Below are 26,946 nucleotides of genomic sequence, written 5' to 3'. Positions count from 1 at the left end.
TTAAGGGAACACCAGACTTTTTTTTTTAAAAAGAGTTTATTTAGAAAGTATCATAGTGTAAACAAATTGTACCACTTTGATTTTCTTTTAAAACAAGACTCAATGCAAAGCCGAAGCCACTCATGAAGATTGTGCTTCTCTAGAAAGTTGGGTTTTTTTTTTAAGAACATCTGTGAACCATACATGAATAAAGATCTCCTTTAAGGCAGAGGCTGGCCAGGATCCTGCTGTTTCATCTGCTGCGGACAGTGGACGGGGTCTCGTTTCTCACTAAGCAGCCATGTTGCCTGAGCAAGGGCGGTGGGGCGAAGGGTGTTATCAGGAGGGCTAACTGATGCGGAAGGATGTACAGGTTACATACCTTAAGGGAGCCTAGGCCTACGGCGGCTGATTTCCAAGGGCGTCGGTAAAAGGGCTTTATACCCAGGATGGCGTGAATCAGGACACCAGGGACGTGGCCGACTGCAACCCTGCCTGCCTTGGTCTGGAGGTCGAGTCAATCCCCTCTGCACACAGGAGATGGGCGGCCTCCTGGAAGGCGGACCGAACACAGGGCATCTGCCGCCACCTGCTGCGGGGCCGCGGGGTGTTCCCGGTCCCCGACACCCGACCTGGGAGAGTTTGTGCAGCCCTCCTGCCCCCTCCTGGGAGGCAGAGACAATCACAACCTTCCTAGGAGTTCTTAGAAGGGTCACGACGAGCTGTGTGGCACTTCCCACGTCCACAGTTTCCACGAGAGACATCGAATCCTGACGTTCACAGGGACTCTGGCTTCACATTCCCAAATGAAATCTTGCAGGAGAGACAGAAGTATTCCTTGAACAGTAATAAGCAATCGGTCAAGTGTCAACACCCACACAAGGCCATGGCAGCGGCACTATCTTACTCAGGCACGTGTCAGGTACCACGGCTTTCACGGCGGCTCACCACCCTCCGTGAGAGGCACCCGCAGAGACAGGAGGTCCAGAGGGGCTGGACAAGTGGCTCTTCCACAGGCATCGGGGGTTTGTGTGTGAAATCTGCTCCAAGCTATGGACCAGCCACGTATGAACAAGTCATGTGATCAAAGCAACTCAACAGGGCCACAAGGCAAGGCCACCTGGCTAGGACTCGTGGGCCCTTTGAAAACAATGCTTTGGATGACGCTGTCACCAGAATCACTCGGGAGCCAAAAGTAGTCTGGCAGTTGGGTTTTCCTCGACTCTGTTTTAGTCTCAAAGGAAACCATTTCGATTTCACCAAGAGCAAGTTAAAGGGGGGAATGGATGGTAGGTCGCCACCGAAAATATTTAGTTTGCAAAGGGATCGTGAGTTACACATTTACTTAGAGAAACTTAAGAATCTGTAGGGTGTGTTGGCTTAAAAACACACACGAAGAAGACAGCACGAGTTTAGTACATTCGGATCTCTGAGTCACCGCTGCGGGGAAGCAGGGAGCGGCCGAGGGACGGCGCCCCGCCGGGCTCACAGCTCGTCCTTTGCCTGACGCAGGACGAAGCGGTGCAAGGAATCCAGGTCGCGGCTCCCGCTGTGCTCGCCAACCTTTTCTCCTCCACGGAAAAGCAGCAGTGTGGGATAGCCTCGTACCTTAAAAAAAGAAAAGAAAAGCTTAAAAAAGAGCCTGATTCATGCACAGAGTAAAATCAGAAAAGACCCTTGAGCCCAAGGAAGTCTACAGCTAGATTTTCAGAGCGCACAGACCCTCAGCAAACTACCCAAGGCTGCAGAAAGCAGAGCCTTAGGGCTCTATTTCACTTTTCAAACCCAAACAAAACACTTTCAAGATCAGCACTGAGGAGGCACTTCACCCTGAAGTGCGTCTCGGACTTGCACACCAGCCCTGGGGAGCTGGTGCGGGCCTGAGAGGCTGCACTCCTACAAGCTCCCGGGTGACATGCAGGTGCTCCGAGGCCACACTAAGGAGAAGCGAGAACCTCGTGGACACACGCCTGTCCGCTACGGCTCACCGCTTTTCTCTTGAAAACACAGACACGCCATCTTCTAGTAAGCAGATGACGTTTGTGGTATTATCTCTTCTGATAAACTCCAGAGGCCTCAGAAGTGTTTTAAGAGAACAATACAAGTTGAAAAACAGAAACTGCAAGTGTTCTAGGCTATTCAGTGGTGCTAATAGCTTGGAAAGAAGGCAACAGCTGCATGAAGAAGCCAAGCCACGTGCCTAGGCTGCTGGTGCAGCCCTCCCAGCGGGGAAGTGTAGGATCAAACACTTCCTCTGTGGAGCGCCGCCTCGTGTCTGAAAAGCAAGCTCCTCAGGCGTTTACAAGGAAGGCGACGCGCCAGCTGTTCAGCCAACAAGAACGGTCCTGCAGGTGGGGTCCTGCCCTCCAGCTCTGAGTCTCAGCTACCGCCAGCCTCCCGCCAGGTGGGGAAGCCTCACTCCCCGCCCACCACCACGGAATCATGTGCACTCACAGAGAAAAGCCTTATCTTTTGGGAGAGCAGCTCTTTTTGCTTTTCAAATGAGAAAGGAAAAAACCTCAAGACACTCAAAAGGACACGAACACTTTGTTGAGAGGAGGAGGGCAGCGTGAGTGACCTCGGATGAGGCCACCCCATCACAGTCCCCCTGGGAACCCCCCCACCCCCGTTCTGTCCCCAGGAGGCTCCGGCCATGCGGACCCACCGAGTACTTGCTACAGAGGTTCCGTTCAGCAGTGCAGTCCACCTCGGCGATGGTGACCTCCGCCAAGCCAGGGAATTCCTTCTTGGAGAGGTCCTCCCAGGTCGGGGCCAGGTCCTTGCAGTGCCCGCACCTGGGGACAGAGCATGACGGAGCCGCTGAGGCGTTGGATCCGCTCACCCATGTGCCGCTGCCCAGACGGCCTCCTGGGCCTGAGTTTATAAATGTCAGCCTTCCTCCTCCCCACCCCCGTCCCTGAATCCACATGTTCAGGTAACTGGACAGAGGCAACACGGTCTGAGAGTGATACTGAGCTGGGAAGCCTTCTCTGCGGTAAACTGCGGGCTCCCTTGTTTATAAGTGTACCGTGAGCAGGAGGTGAACAGGAAACAGGCTTCCAGGGACACAGGTGCGAGGCACAGCCCGGAACCCACTGTGTTCCTGCCGCCTCCGGTGCCTTGGTCTGGAGCAGCCCCCACCTCTGCTCCGGTCCGCAAAGGCCACGGGACGGGCAGGGCAGCTGACTGACATGCTGCATGGCTCCAGCGGCAACCCGAGCTCCAGTCAATTCCCCTAACATCCCGAGACGGATTGGCAAAGCTCCATCAGGACGTTCACGGTGCTGAACCCAAACGGCCATCCGTGTGGAAGCGCGCCCAGACCCCACATGACTTCAACATGACGTTGGCCGTGGGGCCAGTCTTGTTCCAGTGTTTTCTCCAAAGCAGGCTGAGCGTGAACCTCCTCCTCCTCCAAACTTCCGCCTACCTGAACGCAGGAGCTGAGCGGTAACCCTTCTTTTCCCCGAGAGCACGACTGTGTGTGAGCGTGGTATGTGCCCAACACTGAGTCTCGAGGCTCGGCACGCGAGTGGGGAATCAGGGTGTACCTTGAGGGCATGACAACAGAGCAGCTTCTGATCCAACAGCCACTTACCACGGAGCATAAAACTTGATGAAGGTTACGCCTTCTGCGATGGCGTCATCAAAGTTCCTCTCTGTCAATGCCAACACGGTGCCCTGAGGGGAGGGAAAAGCCACGACTCAAACACAGCAGATACGACCGTGTGGGTCAAGTTTCGGGATCCCGGAAATGCCCGTCAGACATCTTTAAAATGCTGCAACGTGTGCTCCAAGGCTACATACACATACCCACACGACTCGCTTTTCACAAAACATCAACTAATCACAGGTCCCACGGTCCGGAGCCCAGGAGATGCCGTGCGGACGGGCGGGCCACGCCCAGGTCTGCACCGCGTGGGCCTGGAGCCCCAAACACTGACCCAAGTCCAAACCGCCAGCCTCCCTGAAGTCTGCACACACACTGCTGTTCTCGCTGGTTCTACTGCTCTCATCTGTGGACTCGTAAAGAGATTTTCTTCTCTAAGGACCCTAGAAAAGCATAGGCACTGATGTGTTTTACAAATAAACAGGCTGCTTTCCATCTTAAAATTCAAAGTCAATGTGAAAACTGTTCAATCTGAACTCTGGAGAATTCAGGGCAAAGGGGCAGCGAGCCAGTCCGCTCTAAGCGCTTCTATCGGGATGGTTCTTTACAGAATTGTATCTACTCCAAAAGTGGACGTGCCATCCTCACGTGGGAGCAAGGGCACGGCGCTGTGTCACGTGACTGCGTGCCACGGCCGCCCCCGCGAGTCCGGGGCCGAGTCCTGGTGTCAGTGCCCGGGAGGCCGTCTGGACCCTGCCACCTTTCTGTCCGGAGAGGTGACCACACTCCCCAAAAGATCCACTTAACGGTGGAAAAGGTGAGTATAAATAGAAACCGTCTGGGCTTGATGAAAACATCCCAGTATATAATTAGACTGGATCTGGGATGACCTTTACAACCACTGCAACATGCTCCCCTACACGGGGTCCGTAACTACAAAATCATTTCTTTACTTCTGAAAACAAAACGTCAATGTTTAACCAACATCCACGCAGTCCCCAGGCGCCGAGGTTCCCACTGTGGGCAGGGGAGGCCCACCGCAGCCCCACGTGGGGTGGAGGGGGTAGGTGGCCGCTGGCTTTTCCAAGCGTGGATGCCTGGCCTCGGGGCGTGGTGGCTCCAGCCAGTCACGACCACCCTGTGAGCACTGAGGCTAGAGGGTCACTGTGGGGCAGGGAGGGCGTCCCCGCCAGGACCAAGGCACCCCGTCCCGGGGAAGAACTCCACAGACCATGTGAACTGAATCAGCAACACGAGGATTCCACTTAGGAACTAAACTGACCACCACGCCTTACAGTTCCTAGCTGAGCAAACACAATTCTATTCCCCGAGTAGTCTCGTTCCCACCCCCGGCACCCGACTCATCTGGGGAGACAGACATCGGCTGCAGCTTCAGACGCACACACTGACCTGTCGCCGCGTCCACACCCCCCGCCCAGCCCTGAAAACCGCTTCCCTCCTCCCACCCTGAGCTCGGTGCACCGTCCCCCGGACACCCCAGTGCCCACCCAGCGTCCCTGGCCAAGCTCCCCACCACCCCAACACGCTGGTGGAACTGGACTCCCCTCAGCTGTGGGGGCCCACACCGCCCATCTCAATACAACCCTTTCCCATCTCTTGCACACGGGCTGTAGCCGGGCAGCTTTCGTCAAGTCCCCATCTGTTCCAAGCCCGCCACTGGCTTCCTACAGACCTAAGACCCTTGGCGGGCTGACAAGACCTTCCTCGGCGCAGTGGCCACCTCCTCTCCACCCCACACGGCGCCCTTGTCCTCCTCGCCCTGCCCTCCTGCCGGCGCAGCCCCTCCAGCAAATACCCACTCGCCCCTCAGCTGTTCGCTGACACAAGGGCAGCGATGACTAACCCAAGGGCAGAACGCTCCAGAAACGTGGACACATACTTTCAGGATCCTTGTCTCACACCTGCTTCAAGGTGTTTAAAGAGAAACCCCTATAAGCACATAAAAGCAGGTGATGAGGTCGTGTTGAAACGTGGCGTGCGGGCCGTTCCCACACCGTTCCTGGTTGGCACCCACCTGGTCGGCCGCGGGCTCGGCGGCCAGCGCCGGGGCCTCCGAGGGCTGGGTGGGCTCTGGGGCGGCAGGCCCCGCGCTCTGCAGCTGCGACTGCACGTATTCCCTCAGCGAGTCCAGATCCCGCTTTCCCTTGTACTGGTCCACCTGTCGGGGCACAGGCACACGTCAGCGCTGTGGGCCCTCCCCTGCCCGCCCGGGAGCCCTGCCTTCGGGCGGCTCCCTCTGGGGGTCCTGGCCAGTGGCGTCCGCTGCTCGAATGTCAAGGCGAAGCATAAATGATCTGCTCTGAGCAGAGTTTGACAGGGCCTTTCTTCTGGGGAACCAAGGGTCACCAGGTCTGGGCGCAGTCCATCGGCCAGGGATGGAGCCGACGCTGACTCCCTCCAAGGTCAGGGCCAGAGCAGTGGAACAGGACCATGGATCCAGCTTGTTCTAAAGATAACCTGAGCCTGCAATGCTGTGTGTCAACAGCTGACGGTTCCTCTCAACTACCAGATCTCACCAGGGAAGACCAAGGACCTCTCGTCCCGTGACATGTGTCCCTTTAAATCAGAGCCCAAACCACTTGTGCTGGCAGCTGTGCTGAGCTCAGTCACTCAGTCATGTCCGACTCTTTGCGGCTGCATGGACTGCAGCCCACCAGGCTCCTCGGGCCGTGGGGATTCTCCAGGCTAGAACACTGGGATGGGTTGCCATGCCCTGTTAACCCACTTGACAGCTCAGCTGGGGCACAGACACACCTCCTATCTCCACACGGAGACCCGAAGACGCACCTTTTTGCCATCTCGGAACCAGAGGAGCGTAGGATAACCTCGGACCTGGTTTCCTGAGCAGAGTTCATAGTGCTGCGTGCAGTCCACCTGGAGAGAGAGACCGCACACCCAGTCAGTTTCTCCGAGGGCCTTCCTGACCAACTACCAACTGTCTGTCGGACACTCAGCACTTTTTTCAGAAAGAAAACTACTCAAGTCCCCCATGGGCAGAGTCTCTGCAGTGTCTGCAGATTCTGGAGAGACCTTTCCCAAGAACTGCTCAGCTGCCCCTGAGTGGAGGGGGCAGGGGAACAAGATGTACTTCAGAGATGTGATTTATTTTCACTCATTTAAAAACACCAGCTTTTAGGAAGTGATCATTTACCCTGAGCAGGTTAACAGGTGGAAAAAGGGACCCTACCCTGACAGCTGGAGAGGAGATGGCCTGCTGCTAGGGACAGAGACCCCCCCCCCCCCGCCCAGCCAGTCACAAGGTGAGCTGAGAAACGTCTTCTCAGGTCTACAGCCAGACCACCCTCAACACGCTCTATCTCATCTGATCTCGAAAGCTAAGCAGGGTAGGGCCAGGTTAGTACTCGGATGGGAAAAATGTCTTCTCAGGTTCAAGCTTACAGAGTTTTAAGATAAAGTGGAAAAAAGTCATCAGTTTTAAATAGGAGTATTTGGACTATAATAAAAAGACAAAACTGAAAAACAAACAAACAAAAAAAAACTCTAAGTCTTTAACAGGCAACAGTGAAAAACTCCTTTAACGACACTCTAACTTCCGAGGCGTTTGCTCCGAGCCCAGGTCTGCGCTCAGTGCTTCACTGCCACCCACTTCAGTCAGATCTCGTCCTGGTTTTGCAGAGCGGGAGACGGGGGTGCAGAACTGTTTGAGGTGGCTGGCCACGTCTGTCTGAACCCCAGGCTTGTGCTTTTGGCATCTCCCTGTGCTGGGCAGAGCCTCTTATTAACTACTGGACACACGGCGCTGAGTCTGTATACGAATCAGTCCCCGGCAAAGCAGAGGAGGAGGCTTTCATAAAAAGCGATGCAGGCAGGGGTGTCTGGTGGGTGATGGGGGACGGATGAGATTACAAAGTGCTTGAAGATCCAGAAGCTACCCTAGATATTTCTAGAAAACCCAGTGGTTAGGCACCACTTCTGGCTTCCCCACGTGAAGTAGTAAAGGATTCCAGGCAGCAGGGTGAGCAGGTGGGGCTCACTTCGGGTGGGTCTTTTGTACCCTGTGTGGGCATGCAGCCGAGGTCCTTTAGGAACCAGCTCCTGGCTGAGACCCAGTGTGGCTGGTCTCTGAGGGCATCCAGTGAATGTTCTCTACGGCTCTGTCCCAGGTCTTGGCAGAAAGGCCTCTTAACAGGCCATGGCTTCAAAATCAACCAAGGAGCCAAAGCCCTAATTTTAATCTCTAGAATGTGGAAAAGTCAGCACTCTCGAAACCAGGTTGCCATCTGTGAAGGTGAAATGAATTATCAAGTGGCACATTAAATGGAATTAATAAATCAAGTTTGCGACTACACCCACAGAATTAATAATGGGCTACTCGGCTAATTAATCCAGCCAAAGATGGTCTATTTCCAGTTCAACAGGGTGCTCACTCACCTTGCCAATCTTGACAGTTTCGGAATGTTCAAGGCCCAGAGCCAGCTGCTCCCAGGTCGGAGCCAGAGCTTTGCAGTGACCACACCACGGGGCGAAGAACTTGATGAAGTGGTCTCCTTCAGGGGGAGAAGGCAGGGAGGGGGACAGAGTGATTCACAGCCACCCACACGGACAGAATGGGCGCATCTCAGCTCCGTCTTCTTGCACAGCTCAGCTCAGGATGAACCCTTCAGCCGGTAAGAAGTGACTCCCCATCAAATATGTCTCTATCCCTGAGTTCGTGGCAATCCTTAGAAAGGAATTTGTCACCTTTAAAGGACACCAGGGAACCAACTCATTATTTGGAAAACTGGCAAAAAAGGGGAAGAAGCGGGCACTTTACAGCCTGTCTTTCCTGAGATGAACTGCACTCTGGATAACGGAGTGATAAACAAGGGCCAGTTACCTCTTGCTGAAAAAAAATGAAGAAGGGACGCTGTCATTTCAGCAGTGGTGCTGGCTGGCATCTCTGGTGAATTACGGAATTCTGCGCAGTGATGGGCGAGGCTGCTGACATCAGAGAGAGACTGCCCAGCCATGCAGCCATGCTCACACCCCTCAAAACATCAAACACGGAGCGAAAACAGCCCTAGAGCCAACTGCCAGCTCACATGGAATAGAGACGTGAGAGCCCAGGGACAGAGAGGCTGTATTCCACACCCTGGGAATACAACGAGTCCCCACTGCGGGAAGTGTGCAGGTCTGTGTGCTTGGCAAACAGAAGGCAAGGGAGAAAGAGATGCTGAGGGAACAGAGAGACTGAAAGAGACTTAGGAGAAGAGAGATTTAAAAAAGGAGAGAGACCAGCTTCAACTACTGTGCCGGAGGGCACACTCGAGTGACGAACCGGAGAGGAAAGTAACCGGTGGTTTCCGCCCGGTCAGGCAGGGCTCTTCGGGGGACAGAAGGAAGCGGGTGGGAGAGGAGCGGGGACGTGAGCTGGACAGTGGCTACAGGGTGAGTGCTTTACGACCATTCACTGCCCCTACACTGCTTTCTGTATCCAGCTTTTATTTCACGATAAAATAGAAGATTAAAAAAAAAACCCCCAAAACTCGAGTATCACTCTCTTGGCTAGGAAGTAAACCACATCATGACTGAGACACTGAAGACTTTTATCTCGGCTCTTCGACCTCGACCAGCCTAGGGCAAAGAAAGGCGTCAGGCTGCAGGCAGGGAGAGAAGCAACCAGCAGCCCTGACGGGGACCCAGGCTCCAAGTCAGGCTCCCGTGGCGACGCCCAGGGGGCACCTGGTCAGCACAGCAGTGAGGCGTCAGAGGGACCTGGGGGGAACTTGCTTCGACAGTCAATGTTTCGTATCAACTATACCTCAGTTCTTTAAAGTAAAACAAAAACAAATATATATATATATATATATATATATATATATATATATATATATGTTAGCAGCTGGTCTGCAAGGCTGGAACCATGTCTCCCCAGACAGGCCTGTCACCGCCCCGAGCTGTGAGGTGGAGACAGCGGGTCCAGGACTTCCCGGCGCCTCAAGGGGAGCGGGGTCAGGGTGGGTGGGGCACCGCTTTCCCAGCAGACCTGCGGACTCGGCCCCTCGGCAGGTGACCCGCTCAGGGGGTAGGGCTGGGCTTTGGGTGGTTTTGGTAACACGTCCTGCGGGGAGTCCCAGCACACCTCAAAGTGACTCCCGGAGAACAGAAACCCTGAAGGTCCACTCCCAGAGCATCGGTACCAATAATGACCTTTAATTAAAAATCGAACGTGGCTGCAGGCATCACAAGTGATTCCAGCCTTGGAGGGGGTGGGTTTTCACTCCCAGCAGGCAGGACCCACAAGGCCAGACACAATTTTAAGCCCTTTTTCAGAACGGTCCTGCCTCAGTCACACGGAGGATCTCTCTCCAGGGCAGCATCTGAGAGCAGAGGTCAGCCTGGCGGCTGGATTCACGTTCAAGCCCTTCACTGTTGAGCCCACGCTTCTGAGCTTGTGAAGGGAGGTCTTACATACGTTATTAAGAAACTGTACTTGGGTCACTCTGACATTTAGGAGACTAAGAAAGTGAAAGTGAAAGTGAAGTCGCTCGGTCGTGTCCAACTCTTTGTGACCCCATAGACTGTAGCCTACCAGGCTCCTCAGTCCATGGAATTTTCCTGGCAAGAATACTGGAGTGGGTTGCCATTTCCTTCTCCAGGAGATCTTCCCGACCCAGGGATTGAACCCAGGCCTCTCGCATTGTACGCAGACGCTTTACCGTCTGAGCCACCAGGGAAGTCCCAGGAGACTAAGATGTGGTATCAAAAGAGTAGTTTATGGGTGAAGAACACGTATCCTGATTTGTGTTATAATGGTCCCAACTAAATTCTGCTTTAAACAGTTACGAGAAACCTTTGTTTCTGCCTCAGGTCAGTAAGCACGTGATTAAGGCTAACTAAAGAAACATCACATCATCCAGGGGTGCGAGTCCAGCCTGTGCACAAGTTAGGTGAGAGCGCCCAGTCCTGACGCGTGTGCTCCGCACACCCGAGGCTTCAGCCTGGCACCAGAACCGGCCTCTCCATCGGATGGAGAGGTGTCATCTCCAAGAGAAAGAGCGCTAGACACAGGTGTCGGCGGGGCTGCACGAGAGAAACCCTGGACAAACGCCACCCATGCAGTGGCCCCGAGCCCTCAAGCTGGGAGAGAAGCCCTGGCCACCTGGGAGGTAGGACCCCAGGCACGCCCCGCCCCCAGGGTTGCGGCCCGCCCCTAGTCACGCACGCACGCCCGCCCGCCTACCTTGCGCCACGTGCAGCTCGAAGTTGCCGGCAGAGAGCTCGTACAGGCCTTGCTTGAGCTCGGGAGTGCGGGGCGGCTCTACCGCGGGCTCTGGAGTCTGATGGGGGAGACGGAACAAGAGTCACCTCGGATGTGTGTCGAGGCACCATGGAGCCCATCACGGCTTCTGCCTGGAACCTTCTGCCACTCCCCCCTCCGGGGGATGCTGCTGTGTCGAGGGGCTGCTGTGTCGAGGGGCAAGAGGCCCCTTGGCAAGTGGTGTAGGACTGATGCTCCAGGGCAACCAGGTGACAACCAGCGGCCCCCCCCCAAACCTGTCCTCTGCTGCCCTCAAACCCACCCCAACAGAGCAAACTGAAGGATGGGCCGCCCCAAACCAGCACCCTGTTGGGTTCGTGGAGAGGAGACCCGAGATGGCTGGCAGAACACAGCAGCGAGTGGCACCGAGGCACACAGGGGACAAAGCAGACAGCAGGCGGCCCGGCCACCCTTTATGCACAGCAGCAGTAAGGAAATCTGGGAAGGAAGGTGAAACTCTGAAGAGCTTATAAAAGAAAAAAAGTGACAAGAGGGAAATCTGGACGGATCAAAGTCCTCAGAGAAAAAAACCACAGGGCAAACGTGGGCTGCACCTTTAAGAATGTAATTCACAGGACTGAGTTTGGGACAGAAATGGTGAAGGGACAAGCTGCTGCTGCTGCTAAGTCGCTTCAGTCGTGTCCGATGCTGTGCGACCCCATAGACAGCAGCCCACTAGGCTCCTCTGTCCCTGGGATTCTCCAGGCAAGAACACTGGAGTGGGTTGCCATTTCCTTCTCCAATGCATGAAAGTGAAAAGGGAAAGTGAAGTCGCTCAGTCGTGCCCCACGGACTCTCTTCGACCCCATGGACTGCAGCCCACCAGGCTTCTCTGTCCATGGGATTTTCCAGGCAAGAGTACTGGAGTGGGGTGCCACTGCAGTGGCTTTTAAAAAGGCGCTTCTCCAGTACCTGAGCAGACACCAGTATATAGCTAATTACTAACCACCAAACCACACCATTCCAGATATCTCATTTTCTTTTAGGCCAGCACATTTGTGGTCTCCAGCCAAAGCAAGCAGAGGTAAAGACATGATCACTGAGACATTACGGTCCTACAGACACGTGGGTGTCTATTATTCAGTTCTTATCTAGGGGTTCGTATTTCTATTAAAATGAATATCCAAGTCAAGTCATTAGAAGCTTTCAAAATGCTGAGAGCTCAAAGCTGGGCAGGGTTGTAACTGTAAAGCAGCATGAAGTTTCTACTTCTGCTTCACTGACGATGCTAAAGCCTCTGACTGTGTAGATCACAATGAACTTCTTAAAGAGATAGGAATACCAGACCACCTTACCGCCTCCTGAGAAATCTGTATGCAGATCAAGAAGCAACAGTTAGAACCGGAAGTGGAACAACGGACTGGTTCCAAATTGGGAAAGGAATACATCAAGGCTGTATATTGTCACCCTGCTTATTTAACTCACATGCAGAATACACCAGGAGAAATGCTGGGCTGGATGAAGCACAAGCTGGAAATCAAGGTTGCCAGGAGAAATATCAATAACCTCAGATATGCAAATGACAACACCCTTATGGCAGAAAGCGAAGAGGAACTAAAGAGCTTCTTGATGAAAGTGAAAGAGGAGAGTGAAAAAGCTGGCTTAAAACTCAACATTCAGAAAATTAAGATCATGGCATGCGGTCCCATCACTTCATAGAAAATAGATGGGGAAACAGTGACAGACTATTTTCTTGGGCTCCAAAATCACTGCAAATGACAACTGCAGCCAGGAAATTAAAAGACGCTTGCACTTTGGAAGCAAAGTTTTGACAAACCTAGACAGCATATTAAAAAGCAGAGACATTACTTTGCTGACAAAAATCTGTATAGTCAAAACTATGGTTTTTCCAGTAGTCATGTATGGATGTGAGAGTAGGACCATGAAAAAGGCTGAGCACCGAAGAACTGATGCTTCTGAACTGTGGTGTTGGAGAAGACTCTCGAGAGTCCCTTGGAGTGCAAGGAGATCAAACCAGTCAATCCTAAAAGAAATCAGTCCTGAATATTCATTTGAAGGACTGATGCTGAAGCTCCAATACTTTGGCCACCTGATGCGAAGAGCTGACTCATTAGAAAAGACCCTGATGTTGGGAAAGATTGAAGGAAGGAGGAGAAAAGGACAACAGAGAATGAGATGGTTGGATGGCATCACTGACTCAATGGACATGAGTTTGAGCAGGCTCTGGGAGCTGGTGAAGGACAGGGAAGCCTGGCATGCTGCTGTTCACTGGGTCACAAAGAATCAGACACAACTGAGCGACTGAACAGCAGCAACGTGAAGCTTTCTGCTGCTGGCCTGACTTCCACGCTACGTTTGTGTTAAGTGCTAAGGACCCACAGAGAAGGGTGTCTGAGAGAGACGGCTAAGGCACAGGCAGCGAGTCCAACACAGTGAAAGAGGGGGCTGGGTGTCGCTGTGTGTGCTCAGAGGGCCTGCGGTGGTAAAACGCCCACTTGTGGCACCAAAGGAGCACGTCTTTGGTCCTTGTTCCATGGCAGGTAAAGATAGATGATTGTTACAGGAACTTCACAGTGTATCACAGAATGGGTCCCGTCCCCAAGCTGGGGACAACGTGGGCTTAAGAGTCTTAAGAAAGCAACCTGGGGCTTCCCTGGAAGTCCAGTGGTCAAGAATCCGCCTGCCAATGCAGGAAACACGGGTTTGATCTCTGGTCTGGGAAGATCCCACATGCACAGAAGCAACTAAGCCCGTGAGCCACAACTACTGAGCATGTGCTCCAGAGCCACGCTCCGCAACCAGAAACGCCCCACAGGGAGACAGCTCCTGAGCGTGTGCTCCAGAGGCACGCTCCCCAGAGACGCCCTGCAGGGAGACAGCTACTGAGCGTGTGCTCCAGAGCCTGCTCCCCAGAGACCCCCCGCAGGGAGACAGCTCCTGAGCGTGTGCTCTAGAGGCACGCTCCCCAGAGATACCCCGAAGGGAGACAGCTACTGAGCGTGTGCTCCAGAGCCTGCTCCCCAGAGACGCCCCGCAGGGAGACAGCTCCTGAGCGTGTGCTCCAGAGCCTGCTCCCCAGAGACGCCCTGCAGGGAGACAGCTACTGAGCGTGTGCTCCAGAGCCACGCTCCGCAACCAGAGACACCCCGCAGGGAGACAGCTACTGAGCGTGTGCTCCAGAGCCTGCTTCCCAGAGACGCCCCGCAGGGAGACAGCTCCTGAGCGTGTGCTCCAGAGCCACGCTCCGCAACCAGAGACGCCCCGCAGGGAGAAGCCTGTGCCCCAAAACTAGAGCAAACTCCTGCGCCTCAACCAGAGAAGAGCCCGCGCAGCAGTGAAGACCCAGCACGGCCAAGAATAAAGACCTTTTTAAAAAATGAAAGCAGCTCGGCACTACTCAACAGGAGCTCTAAAAGTGGTCTGGCTTTTTTATTTTTTGCCTTGCAGTGTTATGTTTGGATATTCTAAAAAGTCACTCCAAACTAGGGAAAAAAGTCCTTTACAAAGATAGCGTTTCTGATGAGAGAAAAATTATCTCAACAACCTAAATATCCAATGACAGAAAAAAGGTTAATTCTGGCATATCCAGAAGATAAAATATGATCACTGTAAAGATGTTCAACTATATAAAAAGATCATTAGTGAAATGAACCATGTCTATGTGATGATGACTACTTAAGGAAAAAATACAGAAGGAAACATGGAAATATAAAAATTGGAGTAGAAGGTAAGAAATGGCCGATTTTCCTTGACTTTAATATATTACTATAAAAATAGGAGGGAAACCCCTAAATTTATCCTGTTTAAATAGGAAAACGTATATATTAAGTTATTTTTAGTTATAAATACAGAAGGGCTTCCTGGTGGTTCAGATGGCAAAGAATCTGCCTGCAATGCACGAGACTCAGGTTCAAACCCTGGGTCAGGAAGATCGCCCGGAGAGGAAATGGCAACCCACTCCAGTATTCTCGCCTGGGGAATTCCAGGGACAGGGGCGGGCTACAGTCCATGGAGTTGTAACGAGTTAGACACGACTGAGAGACCAACACTTTCATAGAAGTTTTTAAAAAAAGCTTTCACTTAAAATATAAAGCGAAATTCATATGGAGAAGAATTTTGGTTTGTAATATGAAGTCTGAATACTTGAATTTTTCTGTAATAAGCCACCCTATCATCATTTCCAGCAATTACCTGAGATGCCCACGGCTCTGAGACGCCAAGATATGGCAGGGGGGGGTGACTGAGGTCTGGGGTGGGATCCACGTGGCTATGCCCCCAGGACAGGCCCTGAGGTGGGCAACGCTGAGCCTCGGCCTGGCCACACCGTCCCCAGCCTGTGCTCTGGGCTCCACCCCGAAAGGGATGTCGGCTGGGGAGATGACGGCTTTCTGCCATCCTGACCCTGGCTGATGGCTTCCTGAATACAGTTATCACAGAAGACTGGCTTTTTGGTGAAAAACTTACTTTAAATGTTTTTGGAGACTATGAACTCTCCTTTAAAACTGGCTTCCTCCCCGCTCCAGAGAACACCAAAAAAACAATAAAAAAAAAAAAAACAAAAAAACAACTTTAAGTTTAAATCTATGTGAAAGTTACACCTGCTGGTCCAGCTTTCTTGTCGTGACAAAGATGCAAATTTACTCTGAGGGGTTTGTGGTTTCTCTGTTACCTAAAATTAGACACAGCTCTGGTCAACACTTACTCAACACTGTACGCCAGCGGTCTTCAGCACGCAGTTCTGGGTGGTGGCGCTCAGTCGTGTCCGACTCTGCAACCCCGTGGACTGTAGCCTGCCAGGCTCCTCTGTCCATGGCATTTCCCAGGCAAGACTACTGGGGTGGGGTGGGTTGCCATTTCCTTCTCCAGGGGATCTTCCCGACCCAGAGATCAAACCTGTGTCTCTTAGGTTGGGAGGTGGGTTCTTTACCACTGAGCCACCAGGGAAACCTCCAGACTTTTTAAAATGTGAGATAAAAGCAGCACTTGGGAAGTAGCTGGGTTTCTGATCGGCTCTGACCTCTATACAGAATGTAGGGGAGAGCTGAAGGACCACACAGACACCCTGGAAGAGGACAGCAGAAGGCCCCTGCAACTGCCCAGACCAGCTCCAGGCCAGGGGACACTCGCCTAATGCGAGACCACAGACTGAGTCAAGTGCTGAGATGGAAGCCACGTGCAGAGACCTCAGACGCACTCAGGCCTCATCAGAAACGTGAAGCAGGCGCACTGGCCACCTCTTCTCCCGTCAGGCCCAGCTCAGCCTCTGCGGCCTGGGCCCTCAGCACTCACCAGAAGGCAGCGTGCATGGAGGGACACTGCGTGGAGGGCTCACGGTCATCGTGATTTATGACAAGACGGAGACGCCTATCGTCCACTGGGGGACTGAGGACTACAGATTTTTCTCAGGAACGCTACACGTAACCATGTCTTTAAAAAGCATCTCAGTAACACAACACTGTAAGTCACTACACTTCAATTAAAAAAAAACAGGCCTCAGAAATCAGAGTCTCCACAGTTTCATCCTCAGAGCAGGGAGTAGTGGCCATTAAGGCACAGGGAGTTCAGGGTATTAAGTTTTGTCATCAGCAACGCCACCAGGGCTGTGGGGCTGAGCAGCAAAGGAGAGTCACACTGGGGGTACGGCCCAAGGCAGTGGGCTGTGGAGGTGGGGAGGGCTGAGCTGGACTGGGCGCCCCGGCAGAGGCCTGGCCCCCGGGAGGCCGCGAGTCCATCTCTGGCACTGAGGAATTAGCGTGATTTGAATGACGCGTGAGACGGGAGTGGAGGGTACGTTAAAAAGGAGTAAGTCGCTTCTGTGGGCTGCATTCTGAAATGGTTACCGACGGCCCTGACCGCATCCAAACAAGGGGTGGGAAGGCCGGAGACCAAACTGCCAGCACTGCTGGGGCCGGAGGTGGACACGCAGGACCACCTCCACTGCTCGCTGCCCGCCACTCACCACTCTTCTCCCTACTTCTGTGCGTGTTTGAACATCTCCAAATAAAAAGCTTCTAAAACTTCATCTTTTCCCAGTAAGGTACTTAGAGAGTACTCAAATTCATAGAGACAGAATATAAGGTGACGAGTGCCAGGGGCTGGGGAGTTAGTGTTTAATAGGAAAAGGTTTCTGCTTATTGTCCATTTGCTCAGTCCTGTCCGACTCTTTTGCAGCCCCAGGGACTGTAGCCCACCAGGCTCCTCTGTCCATGGGATTCTCCAGGCAAGGATACTGGAGTGGGTTGCCATTTCCTCCTCCAGGGGATTTTTCTCAACCCAGGGATCAAACCCATGTCTCCTGCTTGGCAGGCGGGTTCTTTACCACTAAGCCACCTGGGAAGCCCAGGTTTCCACTTGGGAAGATGGAAAATTTCTGTGGGTGGATGGTTGCACCGCATTATGAATGTATTTAATACCACTGACTTGTACACTGGAAAATAGTTAAGAGGGTAAATTTTATACTGTATTTTATCAGAGTTTTTAAAAATCGCAACACCAATAACAAAAAAGTGCATCTTTACCTATGATATCACTGAGTTCTAAAAAGTTGCTTTAAGATGGTAGCTAATCTGGCCTCTTTACTACCCCGCAAATGCAGGAAGAAAGAGGGGTGGCCGTGTGTGCACTCACAGGGGGCTCCTCGTTCAGTGTCTGCAGCATCCATTTTTCCAGGGCCTGGAAATCCCGGGGACCCTGGTACTTCACAGCTTCTTGGCCAGGCTTGAAGAACTTCAAGCTGAAAAGAGTAACAGAGGATTAGACGGAGTAGATTTTAAAGCACTTCAAACTGCTCCGAGCAAAGAATAAACTCATTTAGCGAAGCAATCATAAAAACGGGGTGTTGGCGGGCTGCAGCCAGCTCACCCCTGCCCCTCTCTGATAACGCTTGGGAAAAAAAAGAAAAGCGATGTTCGAGGAGGTGGCATATTCACTTAATCCTCACTTAATCCTCAATCCACACCCCCAGTGTGCCTCTCCTTTGCTGCTCAGCGCCACAGCCCTGGTGGCGTTGCTGATGACAAAACTTAATACCCTGAACTCCCTGTGTCTTAATGGCCACTACTCCCTGCTTCTCGTGTTCTTCTTGAAAAACAAAACCAAGGTGAACATATCAGGCTGAGCCCCACAGATCCAAGGATTCAGGAGTAAGAATTCCCCAGGTTCCCCTGCCTGGTATTCGTTGTCCTTTCCCGGCTTCAGTCGTTTTTATGTTCTGCATTTTGAAGAACAATCTAGAACTGTCGTGGAAACTGCACTGTTCTGCAGTAAATTTATTTCCAGGCTATTTCCTGTCAGCTATTCAATTTTCACAAGGCGTGACTATCCAGCTACAACGAGAGCTCAAGTTTCCAACTTTAAGCACAACCCTGACTTTGGTTGATAACAGCCTGTTCACTTGTCCCCAGAGAAGGACTCTTTTCTATTTTCCACACATACGAGCCTCTGAAGGTATCTGCAGATGGAACAAGAGTTCTGCCCTTGGAGGGGAGCGGGGACATCACCTGGCTCTGTGGCAAAGAAATCGAGTGCCAATTCAAGAGATGCAGGTCCAATCCCTGGGTGGGGAAGATCCCCTGGAGAAGGAAATGGCAACCCCCTCCAGCATTCTTGCCTGGGAAATCTCGTGGACAGAGGAGCCTGGTGGGCTACGGTCCACGGGGTCGCAAAAAGGCATGACTAAGCGACTAAACAACAACAAAAGGCATCATCAGAGCCTGAGACGAACAGGTCCAAAGCCGGGCCGCTGCCTGGGCGACGAGACAACGTGCTCCCGACAGAACATAACAGGAGGTGTCAAGGGGCGCAGGGAGGGGAGGGAATAGTTCTCTGATTGACAGAATAGAAGGCGTCAAGGATGGAAGGGGAAGCATGGCTACTAAAATATGGCTACTGAAAACAGAGCAACACAGACTAGCATTTTGGGGCAAGCCTACCCATCTAAACACCCCCTAATGCTTCCTGGCGTGTATGTGGATTTTGCTGGAGATGCCCAACGTGCAGCATCAGAATATACGAAGTTAAGATATGCAGAAATCACAACTGTGCGTTTGGATGGCTGACCTCACAAAGATCTTAAAATGAAGCTTCACACCAAACAAGAAAACCAACACATTGGCTGCAGAAGGCATTCAAGTGAGAATGGGCTTACCAACCTCACCCAGAAGCTCAGATTCTGTGATAGGCTAGGGGACACCTCGATGTGACTCCAATGAAGTGTATCTCTCCCCTTCCCTGGCAGCTTATGCTTTTATAACCATGACAAAAACCATGAAGTTTAACATTTCAAGCAACTCAACCTGACCTCACGCCTGTGACCACCGGTGCCCGCCCCCTTGAGATGCTCTGGAGACGTGCGCTGCGCCCACTGAGGACTGGGGTGACCCGTCCTCCACACCTCCCTCTCGGCCAGGCGCCACCCTCCGACAGAGCGCTTCAGGATGGAAATAAGTGGCTCCTCGGAGTGTTAGAAGGAAACCAAGCATTGCTGACCTCGCCTCTCGTTTCTTTGCTAAGGTTAAAAGCAGGAGAGCCTCATCTGTTCATTTTTCCTCATTCGGTATACACTGATTGAAACGAAACTGATTTTTAAAAATCTCCTTCTGTTATTGGATTAAAAACCTTTCTAAGCTGCACAAGTCTGAGATTCTGGAGACATTCACAGACCCTGGGGAGAGACAAGCTTCCCTGACGGGGCATCTAACTTCGTTTTCACCATGGATGGAGAGGCAGGCGGTAGTGGAGAGCAGGCCATCGGGTTCAAGCGCCAAGGACAGCCCCAAACCTTTCTGCTGCTGCCGAACCTCCGCCGTGGGCACCTGTTTTCCTGGTGAACTGTCTCTCTCTCAAGGAGACTGCAGGGGAGACAATCCCACTGACGGGTCTCTCTGGAAACAGCAAGACGAAGTCCTACCACCATAGATGGGATGGTGTTATGAGGTGACTAACAGATCTGCCGGAAGTCCTGACCCATGCTACCACAGACTGTGACCTGAATTAGAAACAGGATTTGCATGGAAGCAATCAAGTTAAAATGCGGTCAGTAGGGTGGGCCCTAAGCCAATACCGTGTTTCCCTGATGGCTCAGCTGGTAAAGAATCTGCCTATATTGCAGGAGACCCTGGTTTGATTCCTGAGTCAGGAAGATCCCTTGGAGAAGGGATAGGCTACCCACTCAGTATTCCTGGGCTTCCCTTGTGGCTCAGCTGATAAAGAATCTGACTGCAATGCAGGAGACCTGAGTTTGATTCCTGGGTTGGGAAGATCCCCTGGAGAAGGGAAAGGCTTCCCACTCCAGTATTCTGGCCTAGAGAATTCCATGGGCTGTATAGTCCATGAGGTCGCCAAGAGTTGAACACAACTAAGCAAATTTCACTTTCTTTCTAAGCCAATATGACTGGTGACTGTATAAAAAGGGAAATTTAGACAGAGAGACGGCACACAGGAGAAGGCTGTGTTGAGGAGGAGGACTGGGGTGGTGCTTCTCCAAGTCAAAGAACATCAAAGATTGCCAGAGCCAGGAAGAGGCAGAGGAGGATCTCCGAGGGCTTTCAGAGCCTTGATTTCTGGCTTCTGGCCCCTGGGACCATGAGAGTTTGCCTCTCTGTTCTTTTTGGGGCACTCTGCATGGCAGCCCTGGAGACTTCCTTCAGCTCTGCCCCTGCTAACATTTTCCCAGATGATAAAGATGCTTTAATGGCTCAACAGGAAGATCTCAAAACAGCTTCCTGAGCACAGGCAGCCTTCTCTAGGGACCTAGGAACCCAAGCTCCCCCCCTCTCCGACCCTTTACTCCCGTTAAAGGTGCCCGGAAGGGATGACACAAGCATTAATGTGCTGACCCCCCCATCCCCCCAACGCCCAGCATTTACAGCATCATCTGATCCAGGCCTCGAAACGCCTCTAGAAGCCCGCACAGGTCAATGTGTGAAGGCCCTAGGCCCCTACATTTTATACAGCACGGCCCCACCTTCTGCATTCTGTGAAAAGAATCTGGTGTTGGTTGTGATGGTCACAGGGCTCCTTTGCAAACCATGCAGTGGGAGCTGGTAATTCTCTTTAACGACCCTAAAGCAGGGTCTGGTTTCTTGGAGAGATCACATCTTCTAAAAACCAAATCAGGATGCCTGCTCCAACGTGGATCTTTTGATATCTGTGAACAGCGTCTGTGGGGTCACTGATGGTGCACCCAGAGAGCTGAGACGAGCAGGCCTGGGTGGGGTGGGACCCCCCCCCACCCCCCTTTCCACGCGGCCCCTCGGGTTTGAAGATCAGCTCCAGTCTCATACAGGATTGACTTCATTCATCAGTTTGAACAAACGTTGGGACCTGCAGTGCCCGACCCCTCCCCCCCAACCTTTTGAAAATGGCATCTTCCCCTTTTTGAAGATGTGACCTTCACCCCAACATCGAATGCAGAGTCTGTCTTCCAACAAGATCCTGCCTCTCTGGCCACAAGGTCTGTTTCTGGAATGAATACTCCATCCAAGGTGGGCCAATCAGCGATGGGCCTAAGCCCACCATGGCAACAGAGCGATGCAGAGCTGGCAAGTTGAGTCACCTTGAGTGGGGCGCAGAGAAACAGGCCTCCAGACCCGTGGAGCGGCACCTCGGCGCTCCCACAGCCTGCAGACTAAGCCAGCTTCATCAAGCCCCTCTTTTGTTCAATTAGCCAGTTTCAACTTCTGTTCTTAAAAACTATTTTAACTGCCAAGGAAATAGAGTCTCACTTATTGGAATGACTGCACTTTCTTTCCAACAAAAACGGCCCTTGTGCTGGTCATGTGGGGAATAACTGCAGAAGAGAGACTGAAGAATTAACAGCGGGACGGGGATTCCCTGATGGTCTAGGGGTAAAGACTCTGCCTTGCAATAATGCAAGACGCCAGTTCGATCCCCGGTCCAGGAGGATCCCACAGGCCTTGGCGCGGGTAAGCCGGTGTGCCACAACTACTGAGCCTGGACTCTAGTCTAGAGCTGCACCACTGAAGCCCGTACGTGGAGAGCCTGTGCTCTGCAAAGAGAAGCCACCTCAGTGAGAGGCCTGGGCCCACAAGCGGAGAGTAGCCCCTGCTCGCCGCAACTAGAGAAAAGCCTGTGCACGGCCACAAAGACCCAGAGTAGTCAAAAACACACAAATCTTACAAAAAAGAAAAAAAAACCAGAGTGACCAAAAATTCAGACAAAAATTCCTGACAGTCGGTGTTCATTGGAATATCAGATGTGGTAAGACCTCATGGAGAAAAATACCATTTTTGTCTGGCAAACACGTTCATAATTATATAAAAAGGAAAACTCAGCTAATTGAAGCCTTTTTCCAAACAAAGTACAAAAAAGCATCTAACACACAGCGCGCAAATAACCCTCCCTAACAATAGGGACTGCCGGCTCCAAGCTAGCATTGCCTCACTTCTCAGAACTACAAAGTTGCCAAAAACGCAACTTGCACTTCGTTTGGCCTGAGGCGGTTGGTGAAACACCAAGACGTGGAGGGCGCAGGGCGCGCGCCCGTCACTCACGTGGGGTACCCGCGCACGCCCTGGGCGGAGCACACCTCCGAGTCGGCCGTGCAGTCCACCTTGGCCACGTACACCTTGGCGTCCTCCAGGCTGTTGTACTTGTCTGCCAGGTCGTTCCAGGTTGGCTGCAGCCGCTGGCAGTGTCCACACCTGTAACAAGGGGGCGGTAAGAAGCGTGCTCAGCGCGGGGGCGGAGGGGGCCAGCCCAGCTCCTCAGCCAGCCATCTCCTAGCCTAGCGGGGCGCTCAGATCCCACCCTTGTTCACACCGGTATCCACTCTCTTCTCTCTCTGGTCGGGAGAGCCCCCTCGCTCCTTCTCGGTGGCAGCAACTCCGCCCTTCTCGCTGCCATGGTCCCTTTAGGGTCAGGTCTCCTCCCCCATGTAACCCACTCTCTCCAAATATAAGTCAGTCTCAGAATGAAATCCGTTCTGCATTCTCACCAGTGAGAAGATTAAAAAAAAACAACACGCTTGTGGCCACTCAAAACTTCTAAATGTGACACACTCAAATGGACACTTAAAATATTCACTGTAAGAATTTAATGACATAAGTATTTTAAAATCATCTATCATTTAAAATAATATGCTGACTTAAAATGATTGCTTCTACTTGTCCCATTTCTTGACAGCATCAGTCTCTTCCCCATCGCTAAATCTTTTTGAGTCATATGGCTGATCATTGTCTTTAACTGTCAGCTGTTCACAGGGCCATACTTTTGATACTGAAAACTGAATCTCAGACCCCAGGAACGCTCTCAAAGCATTAGAGCACATGGTCTGCTCCCCCTTCTCCTGGTGAGTGTGAATTCCTGATCTCTGCCATGGAACTCCTCGCTGTAGTGCTTTTTAGAGTGCTGTCAGAACACCCAGCACTTCTAAGTTCCTCCTCAAAGCAGTTTCTCCACAAAATCAGTGTTAAGTCCCCTTGCCTCTTTTCTGACAGATGACCTCACCAGGAAGCATCTAGAGGCAGCACTAGAAGAGCTTGCTTTAAGCAAACTTTCCCTAAGCAACACCTTCTAGGCCAGAGGAGAGAATCCTGCTTTATAAGAGACTCAAATATAATATGAACTCTCTTTTCTGGAAGATAACTTTGAGGGGAAACCACCTTCAGATTTAAGTAGATGTGGTGCAAGTGCCAAGACGACAAGCATCTTCCTTTCTACAACTGGATGCCCGAGACGTGTACGAAGTGCTCAGCAACTTCCTCGTGACGGTTCCATGGGTGCCTCACACTCAGCACTCTGGTTTTGGACCCTTGGGGCTACAGCACAAAAACTGAGACTGCAGCTGCACTGAGGCAGTTTGTGGTCAGTAACAGAGCAAAGCCACCTGGTCCTTTCGAGGCGGCGGCCCCAACCTTGACCTCGTTGTCACCAGATTCAATGTGACCTGAAAACTGGCCATACAGAAGCTATGATCTGACGCTGGCACACCATTTACCGCAGTAGGACAGCCCTGCCTCTGCTAGGTTCAGAGCAAACACACAGGATCAATGCTATCATTGGCTCCTGCCCCCGAATCCTGCATGGGTGCGCAACATTTCAGAGACTGAAATTGCAAAGAGACCAGGGGCAGCCCAGTGTATACTAGCTGATACTCCAATTTGCTCATAAAGTCTGTTAAATGCTGTCACAGAAACCCACACATCTGTTTAAATATTTCCTAGTAGACTACGAGAAGGCAAACAAAAACTTTAAAAGTTACTTTTTCTGGGAGCATCCACCTAAAACTCTGTAAGCCGCACACAATGAAACAGGAATGTACTAGTCCTCTCCCTCACTCAGGCCAGGACTAAATGGTGAGCATCACAGAGACTCCAAATCCAAAACTCCATTGGCACTGCGGGGACCTACGATGTCTACATGTCAGGTGTCTTTAAAAAAATAAATAAACCAACCCAGGGGCAGATTTATTCCACAGAAGCAGACTTCAGTTCAGTAGTGTATTTAACTGCAACAGCTACTCTGAGAACACCCTCCACAAAGAAACTATCCACAACCATTACATTTCTATACCACTGGGTTCTAAAAATTCAGCTCCTTTGGTTCTTGAAACACAAGCTATCCCATAAATACAGTTAGGAAATGACAAGTCTGAGCTCGACTGAAAGTGTCGATGTCACTCCAAAGGAACTGAAATGTAGTAATAACCTGAATATGGGGGGAAAGTTTTCCTCCAACTTATGCCGGCACATTTTCTCAACAGGCGGCTTTTCTTGGGCATCTTCTTCCTAATCCTTTTTGCATCCCTTTCCCACATCTCAAGGAGTCTCTTGGCTCTGGGCAAGAATGCCAAATTCTGCAGTGAAGCCTGCAAAGGTCTGGGCCCTAGACCGACTGGCTGCGCCGCCCACAGAGGACCCCCCTCAGCGGGCATCTAGGCCCTGGGAGAAGGCACTCGGTCCCTCTGCTCGTGTCAAGGGCCAGAAGTCTCTTGGACGACTCGCAGGGCAAGGGTCTCTGGGGTCGGCACCAAGGCTCACAGCAAAGCCCCCCATCCTGGAACCACGGCGGGGGCGGGGGAGTCTGTCCAACGCTGTGCCTTTTCCCACCTCACACTTCCCAGATGGCCAGGCCCCAAGAAAGCGGAGGGGAGCACGCGCCCGAGCACAGCCTTGGGTCGGGGGTCAACAGCTCCTGTCACCTGGAGCACAGCTCGCCACGCCCCCGGAGCTGCGGAGGGGCCCCCAGCCTCCAAAAGGCACCCCGATTCCCGGGAGAAGAGTGGGAACCCTCTAATGTCCGGACCACCCCCTCCCACCTCGCGAACGCAGAGCCTGGGAGTCCCTGAGTTTCAATTAAACCCCCAGGCCGGGGTCCGCCCTGCAGCGAGCGCACGGGACAGGAAGTCCACGTGTACACGCCGGACCCCGGGTGTCCGCGCGGCCGCACGTGGCCTCCGGGTACCGGCCGAGCCGCAGGCCGCTGCCTCCGACCAGCGCATTAGTTTGGGGCTGGGGAACTGGGGGCGGACGGGTTCCGGGCTCCCAGCGGCCCCGATGGACAATGACCCCTGCCCCGACCCCCCGGTACCGGGACCGGGGGGCCGGGCGAAGGAGCCGGAGCGTCGGCCTTTTCCGGTTCGGCCCTCGGGGACCGCCCCCTCTCGCTTGGTCCCGGCCCCTGCGCCACGTCAGCGGCGAGCGCCCGGCCCGCGCCCCCAGGCGCGAAAGTGCCCCTGCCCCTCGCCGGGCGCCCCAGGACGCGGGCCCGCGCCCCACGCGCCAGCCCCGGCCCGACCAGCGCCCGCAGAGCCCCAGGCGGCCGGCGCGGCCAGTTACCAGGGCGCGAAGAACATGACGAAGTGCGCGGCGCTCTGGATGCCGTGCGCGAACATGTCGGCCGTGTACAGGTGCTTGGCGTGCGGGTCCTGTCCGCCCCCACCGCCGGCCGCGGGGGGCCCGTCCGCCGCCGCCGACCCCGGCTCCTGGGCCCGGGCGCCCCCCCGCCCGCCGCCGGCGTCCAGCAGCAGCAGCAGCAGCAACAGCAGCGGCGGCAGCATGGCCGGGGCCAGGGCCCGAGGCCGCGGCGGGAGGAGGCGTCCGGCGCGCGCGGGCATCTCGGCGGGCTGGGCGCGCTCTCGCCCCGGCCGCCGGTCCCCTCCGCGCCGCCCGCCCCGCCCCCGAGGCCCCGCCCCGAGCCCCCGCCCTCCGGCGCGCGCCCGCCTCCCCGGCCCAGACGGGCCCGCGCGTGCCCAGGGATCCTCGCTGGGAGCCCGGGGGAGGGGTGGGCCAGGCCCCCGACAGTCTCCCACGCGGGCCTCCCGCACCTGAGGGCTGGAGGGACGGCTTGGGCCAATCCCGCGGGCCCCCCCCCCCACAAGCCCCGCTGGGCCCGCTCTGGCGTGGGGCTGCGCCCAGGACTGGAGGGTCAGAGAGGCCAGGCCCGGAGGCCACCGAGGGCGGTGTCGGCCTCGGCTCACCTCAACTACACAAAGGCGAAAGAAAGAGCGAGCTGCCGTCAGCAGAATTCACGAAACTGAGCAGAAGTGGGCGAGGTTTACACCTGAATGAATCAAATTCTCGGACCTCAACTGTGATTCTGGGTCCGAGCCCAGGGGTGTGATGAAAACCCGTTTTCCAAGCGAAAGCTTGGGGGCGCGCCCTGCCCCGCCCTACCTCGGGTTGAGAGGAAAGCCTGCCTACAGCGTCTTCCCGGACACAAACCCCTTAGGGTCCTCCTCCACCGGCGCCCGCCTGGCGTCCCAGGGCGCCCGCGCCCCCAGGTGCATCTGGACGCGCCTGCTCTGGCCCCGTGGGCTGCGAGGCGAACCCAGGTGCGACGCGTGTGAATCGGGCACCTCAATTCACACCTGCGCACATACCCGACGGCACGCCATAATTGAGGGTTAGGCCTCGCCCTGGGGATCTGAAGCTGAATCAGGAGACTCAGGTTGCCTCCTGTGGTCCGCAGTCTGGGGAACCCGAGGCAGTGACTGCGGGCACGGCAAGGGGAGCGCCCCATGACTCACCTGTCATCAACACTGCTCTGGCCACTGCTCAACCTAAGACCGCGGTTTGCCAAATACCAAGCCATCAATTTCCCCTCCAAACCAACCAGTTAACACTCAACAACATGGGAGCCTTCTCCCCATCAC

General features: G+C 53.6%; 1 protein-coding gene across 2 annotated transcripts; it reads right to left on the bottom strand.

Annotated features, from left to right (window-relative positions):
• Nucleotides 1–26: 26 nt before the first annotated feature.
• TXNDC5 (thioredoxin domain containing 5) lies at nucleotides 27–25,945 on the bottom strand. Of its 2 annotated transcripts, none has more exons than XM_027525377.1 (10): nucleotides 25,631–25,945; nucleotides 22,346–22,495; nucleotides 17,460–17,565; nucleotides 10,794–10,890; nucleotides 8,003–8,118; nucleotides 6,398–6,484; nucleotides 5,625–5,768; nucleotides 3,578–3,660; nucleotides 2,645–2,774; nucleotides 27–1,587 (listed from the first exon to the last, which is right to left on the bottom strand). In XM_027525377.1, exons 1-10 carry the CDS (start codon nucleotides 25,906–25,908, stop codon nucleotides 1,465–1,467), a joined length of 1,314 nt encoding a protein of 437 aa, XP_027381178.1. In that variant the 5' UTR covers nucleotides 25,909–25,945; the 3' UTR covers nucleotides 27–1,464. The 2 variants fall into 2 exon arrangements, with proteins under 2 accessions (XP_027381178.1, XP_027381179.1); XM_027525378.1 differs by lacking the exon at nucleotides 25,631–25,945 and adding an exon at nucleotides 24,501–24,639.
• Between the last annotated feature and the right edge of the window lie 1,001 nt (nucleotides 25,946–26,946).

The sequence above is a fragment of the Bos indicus x Bos taurus genome, chromosome 23 (assembly GCF_003369695.1).
Source record: "Bos indicus x Bos taurus breed Angus x Brahman F1 hybrid chromosome 23, Bos_hybrid_MaternalHap_v2.0, whole genome shotgun sequence".
NCBI classification, from domain to species: Eukaryota; Metazoa; Chordata; class Mammalia; order Artiodactyla; family Bovidae; genus Bos; species Bos indicus x Bos taurus.
The sequence above is the reverse complement of the archived record's forward strand: the minus strand, read 5'-3'. Positions and strand labels throughout refer to the sequence as shown.

What these genes read in the sequence shown, in the direction of transcription:
- TXNDC5 (XM_027525377.1), bottom strand. Translation starts at nt 25,908, where the DNA reads ATGCCCGCGCGCGCCGGACGCCTCCTCCCGCCGCGGCCTCGGGCCCTG. An exon ending in CACTGAACGAGGAGCCCCCT is followed by an intron (nt 10,891 to 17,459) that starts GTGAGTGCACAC and finishes CTCCCCCATCAG; the next exon opens with ACTCCAGAGCCCGCGGTAGA. An exon ending in CCGAGCCCGCGGCCGACCAG is followed by an intron (nt 3,661 to 5,624) that starts GTGGGTGCCAAC and finishes CCCTCCCCTCAG; the next exon opens with GGCACCGTGTTGGCATTGAC.